Source organism: Tasmannia lanceolata, unplaced genomic scaffold, assembly GCF_043159265.1.
Source record: "Tasmannia lanceolata isolate RefF3 unplaced genomic scaffold, GAP_Taslan_0.1 ptg000006l, whole genome shotgun sequence".
NCBI classification, from domain to species: Eukaryota; Viridiplantae; Streptophyta; class Magnoliopsida; order Canellales; family Winteraceae; genus Tasmannia; species Tasmannia lanceolata.
In genome coordinates, this window is record NW_027518683.1 from 50,304,190 (window position 1) to 50,323,455 (window position 19,266).

General features: G+C 38.1%; 1 protein-coding gene across 1 annotated transcript; it reads left to right on the top strand.

The window, feature by feature from the left end:
- Window positions 1-1,897: 1,897 nt before the first annotated feature.
- LOC143880482 (kinesin-like protein KIN-5D) lies at window positions 1,898-18,009 on the top strand. The gene is made up of 23 exons (XM_077383522.1): window positions 1,898-2,123; window positions 3,237-3,444; window positions 3,545-3,674; window positions 4,889-5,047; window positions 5,145-5,621; window positions 6,072-6,169; window positions 6,270-6,426; window positions 6,528-6,597; window positions 6,728-6,804; window positions 6,921-6,974; window positions 7,076-7,156; window positions 7,262-7,373; window positions 7,831-7,917; window positions 8,026-8,201; window positions 8,303-8,464; window positions 8,554-8,661; window positions 8,778-8,936; window positions 9,036-9,119; window positions 15,792-15,997; window positions 16,466-16,567; window positions 16,656-16,765; window positions 17,378-17,529; window positions 17,623-18,009. The coding sequence occupies exons 2-23, from the start codon at window positions 3,269-3,271 to the stop codon at window positions 17,848-17,850; spliced, it is 3,165 nt and encodes a 1,054-aa protein (XP_077239637.1). The 5' UTR covers window positions 1,898-2,123; window positions 3,237-3,268; the 3' UTR covers window positions 17,851-18,009.
- The last annotated feature ends 1,257 nt before the right edge of the window (window positions 18,010-19,266 follow it).

Here is a 19,266-nt window from a genome sequence, read left to right on the forward strand (position 1 = left end):
AACGAGACCGAAATCGAAATCCGTAATACCTAAAACGTTACATTATTTCGACCGAAATTAATCTGGATTTTTTCATTATTTAATATTTTCAGAATTTCGGCCAAAATTAGTTATGAGATAAAATACTGTTTTTAATAGTTTCGTCAGCCGAAATTTCAAAATTTCGGTTCCGGTGAGGACCGAAATGCATTTTGAAACCGAAATTTAAAACCATGGACATAAAGACATTAAGGCTCTGTTTCTTAAAACCGGGTTTGTTTTAGTTCCTGGGATTTATGTGAGAGAAAAAAAAATCCAAGGAGATTGGTGGGAAAAAAAAGCCCTAGAAGTATCCCGGTAAAATAAAAACCCATGTTTGGTTTACCAGACTATGGTGGGAAAAAATAAAACTTTGTTTGGTTGTTTGAACTGTTGGGAAGAAATAAATTCTTCTCAAGCTTATTTTTGGTTCCTGGGATTATTTTGGGCTGGGATGAAAAGGCAATCATTACAAGAGTGGGATTAAAAAAATTCTAGTGTTAAAAGGCAACCAAACATGGGATGGGACCAAAATTTTACTAAAACTTCGGAGGACACAAACTTTACTTGCAACCAAACGGAGCATCGACATGGCACAAGTGGGACCTAACAGGTAATAGAATTTTACTTTAAATATGTTAGTGAAACAATGGTAATTTTGAACACATAGAAGGGCAATCATGGAAAATTGGTAGGAAAGGCAAATTAAATCACAGGGAGGCAAGTGAGGTTGCACGTGCCCACATCCATCAATCTTTTTCACGTGGGGCACCCCCCACACCACACAAGAATCTCCAATGATATAATTTGAAGTGAAACAATGCTTACCCCTGAAAATTAAAAAATTTACAAAGATGACATTGTCTTCAATTTTTCAGTGACGGTTGCACGTAACGCTCCTTACTATTTCTTATGCATGAGAGAGTTTCTCCTTTGGCTTTCTCATATCAAATGTATGGGTGCAACTGAGGATCAATTCAGTAGTCCATATTGATATTGGCACCCACTGTGACAACCATTTTACACTTTGGATGAGGCAGATGGCCCGCAGATCATACCAATCGGGACGATCTTAACCGTTCAATTGATGGAGTTTTGTCTGCAAAGAGTATGATTATTCTTCATCTCCACCATTCAGTTGTAGGCCATTGATCCAACGGTTATGATCTTCCGATCAGTTCGATTCTCTATTTATGAGTCAGATTACTTCCCATCGCCATCTCCATGCATCTAGACCTTGCGGGTCACAATTTCGTAAGGTCATGCGAACCACCAGCCGGGTTAGTTCTAAATTTCACCCAGAAAGGGCCCCACGCGTTTCCGTTTCTTACCATTTATTTCAAGGTTTTATACCTATTTAGGGTGGCTGTTAAATTCCTTAAACTCTTACTTAATATATATGATTAATTATGTAGGAAATGTAAAATGTAAATTAAAAGAAAAATGAAAATTTTACCCCCACCCTCTGTTTACTAAAAAAAACCACGTGATCGAAAGTGTAGCCGATTAAATGGACGGTTAAGATCCTTCAATAGTGAATACCATCTCATTTTGTACAGGGGTATTTCCGGTATTAAAACTTAAGGGCATTCCCAGTAAATTTTAAAAGATCGAGGGGGATATTCATACATAATTGAAAAATCAATGTCATTTTTCTTTGTAATTTTCGCCCCCTCTAATTCAAAAATCAAAATCTTTTTTCCCGTTTCAGCTTTTTCTCCTGTTTCTATCCTACCTCCAACGGCCAGATAGATGTTGGTAAACGGCTCTCTCTAACGCCGTTAAAAAGAGGTCCTCCTCTGAGGCTCTGATTTTAAACGTTCATTTAACGGCACGTCTATTCATTAATTTATAATTATTTCATTTTTAAAGATCGCATCTCTTTTCTCCTCTACCTCCTCTTATTTTAACCTCATGAAAAAACACGAGATCCTCAACAAAAACCAAAAAAATCGTCTGAACGAGTGCTCTGCTCTTTAGAAATCATCGCTCCATCTAGATTCTCTCCCCTCTGTTTTTTTAATCCTCTTTTTCTGATTATTTTACAGACATTTTTTGGATTCTTCTTCTTCCTGATTTCGAGCTCTCAGCACTTCGATTTTACTGTAAGTTTTGCTTATTTTTCTTTTCTCTTTATCTCTTCGTAAATTCGTAGATTTCATCTTTTATTTCCGATCTAACTTTTTAATTCTACTGCATCTTCTTCGTCTTTTGGGCATTTGTGATTTTGATGATTTTTAGGTTTGTTTTTCGAATTGCACGTACATTTTACTGAGTTTCTGTAATTTTTTTTTCTGGATCAAGATTTTCATTCGATCATTATCGATTCGCTGAGTTTGTGTATTTGTTTGATTTTTTTTTTGGCGGATGTGGTAAGTTTTTTGTGGATCTTTTCGGAATCTTGTTGATTTGAGTTTCGGATCTTTAGAGCCGCGTTTGGATAGCTTTTCTAGAGCTTTTAAATTTTAGGTTTTCAGAATCTGGTTTTAGTACATTCTATGTAGCTGATCTTCTTAGTTCTACTGGCTTTTGTAAATTTGTTTTTTGGCGGAACCTTGGATTCTCAGATGCTTGGTCTGATTTCCGATCGTTCAAGCCGCATTTGGATATCTGTGTGTAGTTTTTCCAAGGTTTCCAAATTTTAGGTTTTCTAGTCTGGTTTTAGTACAATCTATGTAGTTGATCTTCTTTAGTTCTACTGGTTGCAGAAAATTTGTTATTTTTTGCGGAACCTTGGATTCTCAGATGCTTAATTTGAGTTTCCGCATTTGGAGATCTGCGTGTAGTTTTTCCAAGGTTTCCAAATTTTAGGTTTTCTAGTCTGGTTTTAGTACAATCTATGTAGTTAATCTTCTTAGTTCTACTGGTTGCAGAAAATTTGTTAATTTTTGCGGAACCTTGGATTCTCAGATGCTTAGTTTGAGTTTTCCTCATTTGGATATCTGCGTGTAGTTTTTCCAAGGTTTCTGAATTTTAGGTTTTCGAGTCTGGTTTTAATACAATCTATGTAGTTGATCTTCTTAGTTCTACTGGTTACAGGAAATTCGTTATTTTTTGCTAAACCTTGGACTCTCAGATGCTTGGTCTGAGTTTCCGATCGTTCAAGCCGCTTTTGGATTTCTGCGTGTAGCTTTTCTTAGGTTTCCAAATTTTATATTTCAGAGTCTGGTTTCAGTACATTCTATGTAGTTGATCTTATTAGTTCTAATGGTTTGTAGGAAATTCGTTATTTTTTTGGACCTGTAAAGCTATGGATTACTCACAGTCACAGCAGCAAAGAAAAGGGGGATTGGTCTCTCTTTCACCTTCTCAAACGCCACGGTCGAATGAAAAATCTGTAAGAGATTTGCGATTGGGCGATGGGAACTCAAATGGTAAGTATGATAAAGATAAGGGAGTGAATGTTCAGGTCATCGTTCGTTGCAGGTGAGAAATTCAGATTCATCCCTAAGTTTATAAGCTACTAGGAGGAGAGTTAGAAGTTTTTTTATGATAATTTTTAACATTTTATAGAAATTCTTTACAGGCCTTTAAGCGATGATGAGATTAAGTTGAACACGCCTGTGGTCATTTCTTGCAATGATCATAGGAGAGAAGTAGCAGCAGTTCAGAATATAGCCAACAAGCAGATTGATAGAACCTTTAATTTTGATAAGGTTTGAAACTCAGCTTTTCTTTTAGTTTTTTGTTAGATTGAAATTTATGGGAATTTGTAGCAGAGGTTCTATTTTCAAATGCTTTGTTATGTGCCCAATTGGGCCTTAACACAAATAAACAAAGCAAAAGATAGATAAAGAGGGGAAGAGAGGTTGATTCAAGGCAACCGAACCTCCCAACGGTACAATTCGAGAAGAAATATAACTCTCTTGAAACATAGGTTTCTGTTTTGGTTGCAAATTCTCCCCTTTTTTCTTTAAGATACTACTACATAAAATACACACACAAAAGGTGTGCCACATCACCAACCCATTTACCTACTTTACATGACACATGAGATAAGTAACTAACTCCCTCGATCTAAAATGCACAATCCAACAATAACTACTCTGCAACTACATCATATACACCATAACATGTACTTATCATTTCTCCCCCCTAAAAATGACCTTGTCCTCAAGGTTGAATTATTGGAGAAAAACTTTATTCCACAAGGGTCCCAAATCTCAATTGTCGCAACCATTTGAACCTGCCTTCAAAATCCATTGTGATCAAAGTTTGAAAGAAAAACGATTTTTCATGAAGCGTGGAATGATTAAATGGTTGCACAATATTAATATGATCCTTGGTATGCTGTTCAACTGAAGTATCTTCGTTATCATTAATCCTCGCATTTTCTCTACTTGATCATCAACATTTTAAGATTTAAATTTTCTTCATTTTTGTGCATTTCCTCGATCGCTATGCTGATTCTCTGTTCAAGCCTTTTCACAAATCATCGCTGCTCTATTATTTTCGAAACAAGTGCTTTGATTTTCTAAAAATCATCAGTCATGGAATCCAAAATCTCCCAAGACGTCTAATACCACTTATTACATGCTGAATTGGCCTTAACATAGCGACAAAATAAAGATGGAAAATGTGAAGGGAATTGTTGACTTGAGGCAACCAGACCTCCTAACTGTTCAATTCAAGAGGAACCATAACTCTCATGAAACATAAGTTTCTGTTTTGGTTGCAAATTCTTTGCATTTTCATTAATACACAACTCCTAAAATACAAACACAAAAGGTGTGGCACATCACCTAGCCTCACATACGTGACACATAATAAGTAACTAACACCCAAAATCTAAAATGCACAATCCTACAATAACTACTTTGTAACAGCATCATATACACCATAACATGTGCTTATCATACTTCCATTGTAGGTCTTTGGTCCGGCATCCAAGCAAAAGGATTTGTATGAACAAGCTGTGTCTCCTATTGTGACTGAAGTTCTTGAGGGGTATAACTGCACCATTTTTGCCTATGGTCAGACGGGAACGGGTAAAACATACACCATGGAAGGAGGGGGAAAGAGAAACAAGGTTTGTTTCTAATCTAGCAAATGAATTAGAGCTAGATGAGAGTGTATCTCATGCCATATTCTCTGTGTTTATTTGCTTGACTCTTGTGGTTATGTAGAGTGGGGAATTCACGACTGATGCTGGTGTTATACCTAGAGCTGTTCGGGAAATTTTCGACATACTTGAAGCTCAAAATGCTGAATACAGCATGAAAGTTACTTTTTTAGAGCTTTACAATGAGGAAATAACAGATCTTTTGGCCCTGGATGAATGTTCAAAATTCATAGATGATAAATCAAAGAAACCAATAGCGCTTATGGAAGATGGAAAAGGAGGTGTTTTTGTGAGAGGCTTGGAAGAGGAGATAGTTACCACTGCGAATGAGATATATAAGATCTTGGATAAAGGGTCTTCCAAAAGGCGAACGGCAGAAACTCTTCTTAACAAACAAAGCAGCCGCTCGCATTCTATATTCTCTATCACAATTCACATTAAGGAGTGCACTCCTGAGGGAGAAGAGATGATCAAATGTGGAAAGCTTAATCTTGTCGACCTTGCTGGTTCTGAGAACATCTCACGTTCTGGCGCTAGAGAGGTATTATACCAATAGTTAACTTTATATGTTGTATGAAAGATAATGTCTAGTATATATGTTGATGTATGTTCACGAGGGCGAGCCTTGGCTCAACGGTAAGGTTGCTCCTTTGTGATGCGGTGGTCACGGGTTCGAGTCACGGAAACAGCCTCTCTGCAAAGCAGGGGTAAGGCTGCGTACATCTAGCCCTCCCCAGAACAAGCCATTGCGGAGCCTCGTGCACTGGGCCGCCTTTTTTTTTTTATATATGTTGATGTATATAATGGATTATATTGTATATTAGCAGCATGCTCGTAAATATGGTAGCATGGCTCAAGACAACCTGGTGTAGTAAAAATATGACACTAGGGTTTACTTATCCTAATGCTCCATGTTTGAATTAAGTTCTTATATTAAAAATTTTGAACATATGCTCTTTGGATTTGACTGTAAAGATATCTACACTTGCAGGGCAGAGCAAGGGAAGCCGGGGAGATCAATAAAAGCTTGCTTACGCTTGGTCGTGTCATTAATGCACTTGTTGAGCACTCTGGTCATATTCCATACAGGTGCGGATCACTACTTCAGTTGACGTATTTTTTATTGACTTCTAGGTTATGTTAATATTGGAATTTAGGATGTCATGAATGTGTTGCTTTTTTACATCAGGGATAGCAAATTAACAAGGTTGCTGAGGGATTCCTTGGGAGGAAAAACAAAAACATGCATCATTGCCACTATATCACCTTCCATTCACTGTCTGGAGGAGACACTCAGCACCCTCGATTATGCACACCGTGCAAAGAATATCAAGAATAAGCCAGAGGTCAACTTTATTGTTCAATGCAATTTTTTTTCTATATGCTTTTGCAATCGAATTATCCTTCCACCTTCACCTTAGCTCCAAGGTCTTCTTATCATTTTCAGGTCAATCAGAAGATGATGAAATCAGCTGTAATCAAGGATTTATATTCTGAAATTGACCGCCTTAAACAAGGTTGTTGAGTGCTTTGGTGATTGATTTTTTTCTAAACAAAATATAGACTAGGCTTTAATTCTCTCCGAACATTCTAATATCAAAATTTACATGGTCATAATTGGGTATTATGTTTTTCACCTCCAACCAGAGGTTTATGCTGCAAGAGAAAAGAATGGCATCTATATTCCACGGGATCGTTACCTGCAAGAAGAAGCTGAGAAGAAGGTTGGACCCTACATTTTCTAATGGACCATGCATGTTATTATTTCCAATAGAAATAACATTAAATCATTCTTTTGTGAATCAGACAAATTCACTTTTTTCTTCCCATCTTTGCCCAGGCCATGGCGGAAAAAATAGAACGGATGGAACTTGACTCAGAATCCAAGGACAAGGTATATAACATCAATTTATTTGGTTCTGCACCGATCTATTTCATGTTGTTTCATGTTGCTGTGTAGAGGTTTTTGACTAAATAGTTATTTGTTGGGAGTAGCGAGTTATTGGGCTTCAGGAACTTTACAACTCCCAGCAACTGTTGACTGCTGACTTAAGTGAGAAACTTGACAAGACTCAGGTAATAGTGTTGTATGGTCATGTTTCCTTACCTATTTAGTTGGGCTATGTGCAACTTATTTTATGACATGCAATTTATATCATAATTCTCTCATTTGTACAACAGAAAAAACTTGAGGACACAGAAAATGCTTTATGCGACCTAGAAGAAAGATACAGACATGCAATTTCAACAATCAAAGAAAAGGAATACCTAATCTCTAACCTCCTTAGATCAGGTGAGTAAAGTGTCACTATTCTTTCTTGGATCCAATTGACACCGTCAAACAACTACAGATTTTCTCTAAAAAAACTGCCATGTCAGAAATAACTGTTGACTGTGTCGAGGATTCGAGCCACTAATATTGGGACAGGCCTCAGTTTACTTATTTTCCTTATTTCTGATACGATATGCATTACATATGCGTGCTAGTGAAACATTTTATTTATGTTGCATATTTGTGCATAAATACTTATATAATGCTAATTATGCTATAGTTTATTAAGAATGTGACTTGGTTGTGTGGTTGTGTGTTGGCGTATTGGGGTTTCTCAGATTCCCATGTCTGACATCATTTTCATGTCTCTATATATGTTATAGAGTTTTGCCCATGACATGTTATATAGTTTGAAATCAATACCCTTTTATACTGAAAGCCATCTCTATGTTTTCTTTGCCTTTGGTTTCTGTTTCAGAGAAAGCACTTGTTGAACGTGCATTTGAGCTTCGTTCTGAGCTAGAGAATGCATCATCAGATGTGTCGGGCTTGTTTGCCAAAATTGGTTGGTATTCCTGCTCTCAAAAGTCCATATGTTTTGGATATTTTGTTGCACAGTAGATCGAGGTATGATAATACCAGTACTAATACTCTCTGTATGCTTGGTTTTCAGACCGTAAAGAGAAAATAGAAGATGGAAATAGGTCTCTTGTCCAGAAATTCCAGTCCCAATTAACTCAGCAGCTTGATCTATTGCATAGGACTGTTGCAACTTCTGTTATGCAACAGGAGCATCAATTGAAAGGAATGGAGGAAGACATGCATTCTTTTGTCTCTACAAAGGCTGAAGTATAATTTAACATTTGCAAAACAATCTGATTCCATTCTATTGATCTAGTTGACCTTAGAACTTAATTATTTTGTCTTTTTGAATCTGTTTGCTTCCCTAGGCCAGTGAAGAGCTTCGGGAGAGGGTAGGAAAGCTGAAAACCATGTATGGCTCTGGGATCAGAGCTTTAGACGATTTAGCAGGTGAACTTAACGGTAACTCTCGATCGACTTTTGGAAATCTAAATTCTGAAGTATCGATGCACTCATCTGCCCTTGAGGATGTGAGTCTTTCTTACTAATTTTAACTCACCTCTATTTCAGTAATTTACCTCTTTTTTCTGTTCTGATACCTTTACCCCCTGTAACACAGCTTTTTAGAAGAATTGCTTTGGAGGCTGATGTGATACTCAATGAACTTCAAAGTGGCCTTTGTACACAAGGGGAGAAACTATCTGCATATGCAAAACAACAGCGGGAGGTTGGGAAAATGATCTCTGGGAACTGGCAATTCATATATTTCATCAGCCGCAATTGAGGTCTTTAGGGGGCTATTTCTTTCTAACAGAATAAATTCTTCATTTCAACAATATACAGGGATATTTCAGAGCCGTGGAGACCACACGATCTATTTCAAAAATTACTGTCAACTTCTTCAAGACCCTAGATTTGCATGCATCCAAATTGAGCCAAATTGTGGAAGAAACACAAGCTGCACATGACCAGAAATTGTGTGATCTTGAAAAGAAATTTGAGGTAGTTCTCATTTGCCATTTCAAACAACTTATTGGCTAGAATTATATGAGCTCTTAATTCATGGCATATTTTATGTAACTTTGCGCTCTGTATCTGCAGGAGTGTGCTGCTAATGAAGAAAAACAGCTGTTAGATAAAGTAGCAGAGATGCTAGCAAGTTCAAGTGCTAGGAAGAAAATCCTGGTAAGGATCCTTGTTTTCTTAAATGTAAAACAATTATGAACTCTGTATGTATCACTTGTCTTGTAAGTGGTACTTCTTGGGATTACTGTGATGCAACTCCATTACATGGCTTAACATGCAGTAATAAATAAAAACACTATAATGCCTTGAATAGAAACAGCAGAACAGTTGGTTCTGTTCATGGGAAAAGTTTATCCACAGTACCAACCATGAAAAATATTAATGGGAAAAGTTTCGAAAGAAAAGGTGGAGTCAATATATTTTACAATGTGCATAACAACCTCTGGCATGTGATAACATTCCTAGTAGGCTAAAAGATTCTTTTATGGACAAAACAAATTCCAAATTAGTTGTTGTTAGTAGTATTCCTAGCTTAATGATTGTTTGGATTGGTGTCTTGTTTTCACGCAAGTGGAGCGAGCTTATAGTTTTCTATTGGAAATAGGTCTTAGATTGATCCAAACTGTGAGATTTCTCTTGTATATCCTAGTTGGGCTGGGGGAGGGGGAGGGAGGCAGGCAGGAGGAGGTTCGCTTCCACGTTGTGTGCACTCTCAAGTGTAATCTCCGGGTTGCGAGAATATAAATGATAAGTTAGAGAGGACAGACTGAGGTCTATCCCCACGGTTGACTAGATGAGTTTGACTTGGGGAGACTACTCATGAGCATTGGCAGTGTTGATCGAGTCGGGTGGATTCAGGACCACGATGATTTTAATGTTTTGTAATTGTTACCTTTGACGGCCGATGGATGTTTGTGGTTACACCCAACAGATGGAGATGCTGATGAAAATATCTTCTGGTGCCTGGGATGCAAGGCAGGGTGGAGACCATTGAGATTGATGTCTTGTTTCCACGCAAATGGAGCAGGATTCTACTTGTAGTTTCCTATTGGAAATAAGAAACGCAGAGAGAGAGAGAGAGGCAGGAATTGGACAATGAAATAAAAGTAAGATTTAGCTGAAACTTGGAACTATCATTGATACAAAGGACTGAATTACAAGATATCAAAAGATCAAGAGGTAAGAAGATCTTACGTGAGAAATCCTCTCCTCTTCCATCGAGGTGTAAATCCTCCTTGATGAGTCACAGCTCTACATAAAACGTCCTCCAAATTCACAAAAATTTCTGGTCTATAAAAAACTCTCAGAAATGAGGCCCCCTCACCTCTATTTATAGAGGTAGGTGGGGTGGTCCTTGAGGAGGGGCTGATGTGCTGTCATCTTGTGATGTGGTCCACAACGACACTTGTGTCTCTAAGAAATCTTGATGAACTCTCTTGTTGCCACCTGTCTTTAGGCCTTGTCGCCCCAATGCCAAATGTCAACCTTAGGATGGGTCTGCTTGTTAGCCATTGTAGCCCCTATGCCAAGTATCGTCCATAGGATAGGGCTGGTTGTTGTGGTCCCTTCTTGGTCACACCCAAGGTTTTAAATTTCAAACAAGCAGGGGGCTAGATGCTTGTTAGCCATTGTAGGCCCCTATGCCAAGTATCGTCCATGGGATAGGGCTGGTTGTTGTGGTCCTTCTTGGTCACGCCCAAGGTTTTAAATTTCGAATGAAATCCGAAACTTCGGATTTCGGTCAATACCGAAATCGAAATCCATATTAGCTGAAACTTTACATTATTTTGATCAAAATTTAAGGGATTTCACCAAAAAATCTGGAACTTATTCATTATTTAATACTTTTCAGAAATTTCAGCCGAAATTTTCTATGGAATAAAATATTATTTTATTTGATTTCGTGGATTTCGTCCAAAATTTTGAAATTTAGGCCGAAAATTTCGGTTTCAGTGAGGATCGAGACGCATTCCGAAACCGAAATTTAAAACCTTGGTCGCACCAAGTCACACCTTATCTCACCCCTTTATTCTCTCCATTACAAGAATACCTCTCACTACAATAACCTCTCATTTCCATGTTTTTAAATTTCGGCCGAAACATTTCGTTTCGGCCGAAATATTTATGTTTCGGCACAAACCGAACGAAATTCAAATGAAGTCGTTTCTTTACAAGATTTCGCAGAAATTTTACAGAAATTCCGAAATTTCGAAATTTCGGTTGAAATTTCATTTTTGGAATTTTTTACAAAATTTCCACCGAAATAGCCAAAATTTCAACCGAAATCGTCGAAATTGACACCAAAATTTAGACATTTTAGTCGAAATTAAAAAAATAAACGAAATCATAATCATATTTTTACATGATTTCACCAAAAATTTCAGCCCGAAATCTCGACACCGAAACCGAAATTTAAAACCTTGCTCATTTCACACAATATTCCAATGATATACCCGTACTTTGGCCCAACATTTAACAATGAATTACAAGATTGCCCTCAACACAATACTAAAATGTAAGAAGCTATACTACATACACCCAAACACTTTGACCGGGGACCTAGTCCACATCAGAGAGCAAGTGTGAGACCTGCTCTTTGACATGTAAAATTTGGCTTAGTTGCCGTGGAAGATAAACTCTCACACTACGTGTTGAGAGTTTCTATATACTCTTTTTCTCTTTGTATGTGAGTTGAGTTCCCAAAGGAAGCTATCATATCAGCATGATGTGCATCACAATTCATTCTGACATAGATTTGACTTAGTTTATTTGGGGTGTGCTAAAAAATATCAGATTTGATATTTGATGCTCAATGAAACTTTTGGTACGCTGATCCACATCAAAATCATCAATGCTTACTGTCAATCATATATCCTCACACTTGGAAAAGATAATAGGTTTTGTTTTGGGTTTTTGGGGTGTTGGGCATCTATGTACTCCTTTTCTCTTTGATACCGATTTCTCAGTTATGGAAATCAGCTCGATGTCTCTGGCTCTTTCAGTAATTGTCATCTGCATCATGATTCGATCCAACTGATGTTTTTGACCATATCTTTCAGTGTGTTCCACAATTCATTTTGGTTAATATTTGTGTCTCTTTCAACTTAAACTTTTAGTATCGATCCACATCATGGGTTCAATCCAGCTGAGGTTTTTGACATAATCTTTCGGTGTGTTCCACGATTTATTTTGGTTGATACTTGTGACTCCAAATCTCAAGTTTTGGAATTCTGATCCACATTAAGTGTTTAATCCACTTAGGTTTTCACTAAGTTTTTCTATGGTATGCTGTAGTTGTGTTCTGTTTTCAACATTGGGGTTTGTCTTCTATGGTTGATGTTTCTTTGGGGTTAAATATTTTGGATAAATTATTTCCAGCATACTTAAGTGTACTGTCCAAATTACGCAGAACTTTGAGCACTTGCAGAAAAGATTTCATTTTGTATGTGTGTCCTGGTTTACTTTTGGTGGTGTGTCCAACCAAGACCCATTGCATATTTTATTACCATGTTATCAATTTTGAATTTAATGGTCTAGTTGAAATGATTGGAAAATAGTAGATGTTTTTAGAGGTTTACGATGTTGAGTGATTCGGCAATCTTGCTAAATTTCATTTTGTTGATATATGTATGAGTCCAAGTTCCCATCTCAACCTTAATATTCTTTTGACAATATCAAAATTTCCAAACATTTTCCTGAAGAACCTCTGAGGTTTTAAATTTCTACAAAAACCGACCCGAAACGACCAAAATGTTTCCATTTCCATCCACACCGAAAACCATACCGAAACCAAAATTATAAGTGTGTTAGTGATAGACTATATATTTAAATGAATTGCATGTGAAATGTAGCGTATGTATTATGTATAAACATTTATATGGTTTACATGTGAAATGTGGTATGTACTGGAAAATGGGAAATAAAACAACTATTTTGAGTATATCTTTTATTTTCCCTGTTTTCAGCCACTTCTCACTCATGCCTTGTCAATTCTGTCCCTCTCACACCCTCCCTGCCCCTTTCCCACCACTGAAAAAATTACTATTCCATGAAAAAAAATTTCATGGATGCCAAACATGGTCATAGCTTAAGAGAGGTGTAGAGAGGGTATGAAAGAGTGAGATTTGAGGGGATGATGGATGGCTTACTTATGTTTTTTTTTTTTTTTTGAAAATTAACAGTATGAAAATTAACAGTATTATTATACCGCCCAAAAACGAGTAGAGAGGGTATGAAAGAGTGAGATTTGAGGGGATGATGGATGGCTTGCTTATGTTTTTTTTTTTTTTTTTGAAAATTAACAGTATGAAAATTAACAGTATTATTATACCGCCCAAAAATGAGTACAACCAAAAACCAGGGACAAGATGTACCCAGAAAAACAAAAACAAATCCAAGCCTCCTTGGAAAGATTTATGCCACATCTTCATTGAAGACAATTAAAGTTTCATTCCGAGTGAACCCCCCTTCGCAATTTCATTAGCTATTGTGTTAGCTGATCTTCTTCGATGAACCAATTGCGACTCTAGACAGCGAATTAAGTCCCTATTCTCGTCCACACTATGAGAGAGACGCCATGGCCCCGCATATTTATTTGCAGCCAAGCTATGACATTGGAGACTGAATAATAGTGTTCTTGCTTCTGCCTCATTGGCATCGCATATCTCGGCCGGACCTGAAAACATCATTATAGTCAAACCTCCAGGATCGCAAAGCGCCCTCCCCAAGACCTGCCATCCCCGGGGTTGCCAAGGGACGACCCATCAAAGTTAAATTTTACCCAGCCGCTTGGAAGAGGGACCCATTTAGGCATAACAGGAGGAAAACTTTCTTTCCTAAACAATCGACAGTCCATTTCGTAGAACCTCCGTCAGTGAATAAGGCATCCACCCTTGGCTTTTGCCCAATTAATGATGGATGTTTTGATATCCAGGATGATGTGGTGTAGGTGCTTGGATTTCCCATTGAATATACACCCATTGCGCTCAGACCAGAGGAGATGCCACACGGCATGGAAGACCACAACTGATTCCCAAGACAACCGTGGAATCCTCCTGTCCAGTTCATCAAGGTCTTTGTGAGGCTGTTTTGTAACACCCAAGAGATCTCGAAAAAATTGAAAATGCCCATCCATACAGCAAAGGAGAAAGGACATAATAAAAGCACGTGATCCAGCGTCTCTTCGTGGTGGCGACAGAAGACACACGAGCTCGTACATTGTAGCTTTCTTACCTTAAGGCGATCGCAAGTATTAATGCACCTTTGGGGGAAACTGTCCAAGCGAAGCACTGTATCCGAGGCGGGACGTTAACTTTCCATAGACGAAGCTGGCTGGAGGCCCGCTCTGTTCCCTCATTCAGTTTTTGAAAGAAAGACTTCACGGAGAAACCTCCTTATGACTCCGGCATCCAAATCCACTTGTCACACTCATGATCAGATAGATAGCAATCTGAAAGCCGAGTAAGAAGTGAAGCAAGGTGATTTATCTCTTCGTCTTTTGATTCCTGCGTAGTCTGATACCCCAAAAGAGCTCGCCGTTCACCCTACACAAATAATCTGCAATCTTTGCCTCCTGTTCCTGCGCAAGCCTGAATAGATCACCGAAAGCAGTGCAAATGGGGACCTCCCCTAACCATAAATCCATCCAGAATCTGACTTCATCTCCACGCCCCGGTTTGAATCTGACTAAGGGTTTGAATTCCTGCTTGGCCGTACAGATGGAACGCCATGAACCAGAACCCCTGCCTACCGACGGAGTGCCGCATTCCCAATCTCCCCAGCTTCTTCCATATTTTCCCCCTATGACTCCATGCCACAATGCGTCTTTCTCCGTTCCGAATCTCCATAGCCACTTTCCCAACAAAGCCTTATTGCGTAGTCTTAATCTACCAATGCCGAGGCCTCCACGTCTTTTAGCTCTGCATACTTTACTCCATTTTAGAAGACGTTTGTATCTGCTACTGCCGGGCTCCCTCCCTTCCCAAAGAAAGTCCCGCTGTAGCTTTTCAATGCGAGAAGCCACCTTGGCTGAAATCTTGAATAGGGACATGTAGTGTACGGGGGCATATTGGACAAGGCCGCTTTAATCAATGTGACCCTCCCACCAAGTGATAGGTAATTTCTATTCCATGTAGCCAGTTTTCTTTCGACTCTTTCAATAACCGAGTCCCACTGTGAGGTTTTTGGGATGCCAAAACCAAGCGGTAATACCAGGTATCTGATTGGCAACTCATGTACCCTGCACCCCAAGACCTCAGCGTACTGTTGCACATAAAGAGGAACAATATCTGATTGGCAACTCATGTACCCCGCACCTCAAGACCTCAGCTTATGTTATGGTTTCTAAGTGTATAATTGTGCTTACTCTGGCATTGCCTGAACTTTCATCTTAAAATGTTTCCATATGTTTCTGTGATTTCATATGGTTTTTCCCAAAACTTTTGACCGACCGGAATCTATATGTTTCATTTTTGCAGTGCACGAAACCGATACTGACATTCAAAACCTTGCCTCAGATTAGTTCCAACATTGTCAATTCATTTTTAAAAATGATCAAAGATCTACATATGATGCAAAACCCTTTGTGGGTTGGGATAGTAAACCTGCTCATAAAGATGAAAATCACATCTTCAGCACGGTTGGAGCTAATGTTTGCAAATGATCTTCTCTCATGGAGAGATGGTATATGATGCCCATCTTGTTAGTTGTGGTAGAGTAGGGTTGTTCATACTAGAAAAAATTTAGTCAGCTTAGTTGTAGTGAACATTTACAAATCTTTCCTCTTGGAGATGGAAAGTTTAATAGTTAAAGATGCATATTCTTGTTTTCTAGGTTCAAACTGCAGTAGACAGTCTTCGAGAGAGAGCTGCCAGTAGAACCAGTGAGCTACAACAAGAAATTTCATCAGTGCAAGATTTCACATTTTCTGTTAAACATCAGTGGACGGGTTACATGACAAAAACCGAGAGCCACTATCTCGAGGATACTGAAACAGTGGAGAGCGGCAAGCATTGCTTGGAAGAAGGCCTTCAACACTGGTAAGTGTCACTTGATTATCAGGGTTGGGCCTGTAGCTCAATGGTTGATGCTTTGTTTCTCAACCTTGAGGTCGCAGGTTCGATCCCAGCGTATCTACAAAAAAAAAAAACTAGATAATTATCGAAATCAAACTTGAATGTTGTTTATACTTGCAAGCATGGTTTTAAATTTCGTCCGGGACCGAAACCCGAAATTTCCTGAAATCCAAAATTTCAGACTGACCGGCCCGAAATTTGGAGGAATTGATTTTTTTATTTTAAATATAGTATTTTTTCCAAAAATTTGGCCGAAATTACTGAAATTTGGTAAATAATAAAATATGGACTTTTTTTTTGTACCGGATTTCAACCGAAACTTCGGTTTCGGCAGCTGAAACTGAAATTTAAATCTATGCATGCAAGAGCTATGCTGGAAATCTTATATCTTTTTTTTTTTATTATTATGAATTTGTCCTATGAAATGTGCAGTATGACAAAGGCAAGAGTGAGTGCCCAACAATGGAAAAATGCACAAGAGTCCCTTATCAGTCTTGAAAAAGGAAATGTTGCATCAGTGGATTCCATTGTCAGGTAATTTGTAGAGGTGATAAATGGCGTTACAACTATAAATAAGTTTGGGTAGTTCATGATTTTTCATGTGGGTTTGGGTTTTTGGTAGGGGTGGACTGGAAGCCAATCAGGCGCTCCGTGATAGGCTGTCATTTGCTGCCACCACTGCTCTTGAAGACGTCGATGTTGCAAACAAGAATCTCCTGTCCTCAATTGACTGTAAGATACCTAACTCCATTATAAGCTCCGGTATTTTTGAAAATTTTGTGATTTTTTGTGATTTTTTGGTACAAGGACAAAATTCCGAAAATTTTCCAAGAATATGAAAAATCACTGAGATATCTTCGTATTTTGTTTTTATCGCAAAAATATCACGAAAATATCCCAATATCCATGATATTATTTGTTGCCCTAATCTTGTTCTTGAATTTTATATTTTTATATACTTTATTTGAGGAATGGTAGAATGAAGGATGCCCTTGCAAAAATCAAGCTACAAAAGGGGCGCTCCTATTGGTCAGATTAAGTAAAGCGCCTTTACGATGGCGCAGAAAAATACAAAACGGTTATGCTTTGAATGCACTTCACTGAAACCAACCAATAGGAGGGCGCCCTTGTAGCTGATTTTTGCAAGGGCGCGCCTTTCATCCTATCATTCCTCATTTTATTTTTGTAGTTTTTTCTGGTTATAAACCCAAAAATAGCAAAAAAAAAAATTAAAATATCCCAGGATACACCCTTTTCCGAGAAATTTCCGAGCCTAATATTTTTATTATTATTATGGTTGCTATATGAACTTTTTTATTCATGAGAGGAGCTGCATTCTGGCAGATTCCTTGAGACTCGACCATGATGCATGTGGAAACATGGATTCCATGATCATTCCCTGTTGTGGGGAGCTAAGGAATTTGAAAAGCGGTCACTATCACAAGGTCGTAGAGATTACAGAAAATGCTGGGAAATGTCTGGATGAAGAATACATGGTAAAGTAGTTTGGTTGGATCATCTGTGAGAAAGTTTTTATATTTTTTCTGTTCTTTTCTACTCATCTGATTCCCTATTACTCTTAACACCAGGTGGATGAATCCTCTTGTTCAACGCCAAGGAAGAGGATATTCAGTTTGCCGAGTGTGGCGTCCATTGAAGAACTGAGAACACCATCTTTTGAAGAGTTGGTGAAGTATTTCTGGGAGGCAAAGTCTGCGAAGCAGGCGAATGGGGATGCAAAGCATTTGCCTGTGGTATTTGAGGGTCAATCTCAATCCTTGAGAGACTCTAGACTTCCTCTTACTGCTATAAATTAGGGGAAGAGAGCATATGAAGTTTTATGGTTAAAGAGCATGTACAGAATATATTCATGTTCATTCATTTTGTTCATTGTTTTGGGTCTGAACAGAGAGCTAAAGATTTATAGTGTGATAATATAAATATCAATCAGTAGAGACAGATTAAGTTTCATTTTATTGTGGTGGTTTTCAGCTTTCTCTGAAATTCTTTTCTTTAAATGGTTTCAGTGAAATTAACAGCAATCAGAGTTTTGCGTGTTGGGTGTGATGACATTTTTTCTTTGTGGTGCTTTTCAGCTTTCTCTGAAAAGTTTCTTCATTAGAAGTTTCTCTGAGTTTTCTTATGATGGTTTAAGATGAGCTGAAATTCCAAGTCGTGTTCCCCTCCACTCTAATCTATTTTGCATCATTTCAAAGAAGAAGAAGAAGATTTAAGTCCTTGGAGAGCTGTAAGTGTGGTTAGTCGTCTGGCCCCAAACATACAAATTCATAAAAAAGAACTCTTGGAAATGATAGAGGCACCCAGCTGCATTGTACATGGCAATCAGGTCACTTCATTCCTTCAAATGTGAAGTACATTGGCACCTTTGCAGTCATAGATACGCTGTAGCTGGGTGTCCCAAGTAATGAAAAAGGGCGCATTTATCATTTCCCTAAAATATGAGAAAATGCAAACAGGCGGTAAAACATCACGTCGAAAAGAAAAACAATGAGTAACAAAAGAACAAAAAAACCATTTCCAGGGTTAAAGAAAAATGATGGGAAACAAACAAAAATACCCCAAACTTCCAGGGTTACTCTTGAGCATGGTTTCAAATTTCGGTTCCGGAATGCGTTTCGTTCCTCTCTGAACGTTGGAGGAAATCTAACGAAATCAAATAAAAGAATATTTTATCTCGTACATAATTTTTCAAAGATAATAAATAATTAATTAATATCGAGATTTTTGGGTGAAATCACTTAAATTTCAGGATAAGCGGAAATTTCGGTCGAATTAAATCACTGTTTCGGGTATGTGCAATTTCGGTTTCGGTGGAGACCGAAACCCGAAATTTCGGATTTCATTCGAAATTTAAAACCATGCTCGAGTATTGAGTGGCCCATGTTGCTGCCAAGTCAATAGAGCAACATTTCGGTCAAAATAAATCACCGTTTCGGGTATGTACGATTTCGGTTTCAGTCTCCTACCGAAACCTGAAATTTCGGATTTCATTCGAAATTTAAAACCAGACTCTTTAGTATTGACTGGCCCATGTTGCTGCCAAGTCAATAAAGCAAAATTTCGGTCAAAATAAATCACTGTTTCGGGTACGTGCGATTTCGGTTTCAGGCTCCACCGAAACCCGAAATTTCAGATTTCATTCGAAATTTAAAACCATGCTCTTGAGTATTGAGTGGCCCATGTTGCTGCCAAGCCTGCCAAGTCAATAGTGC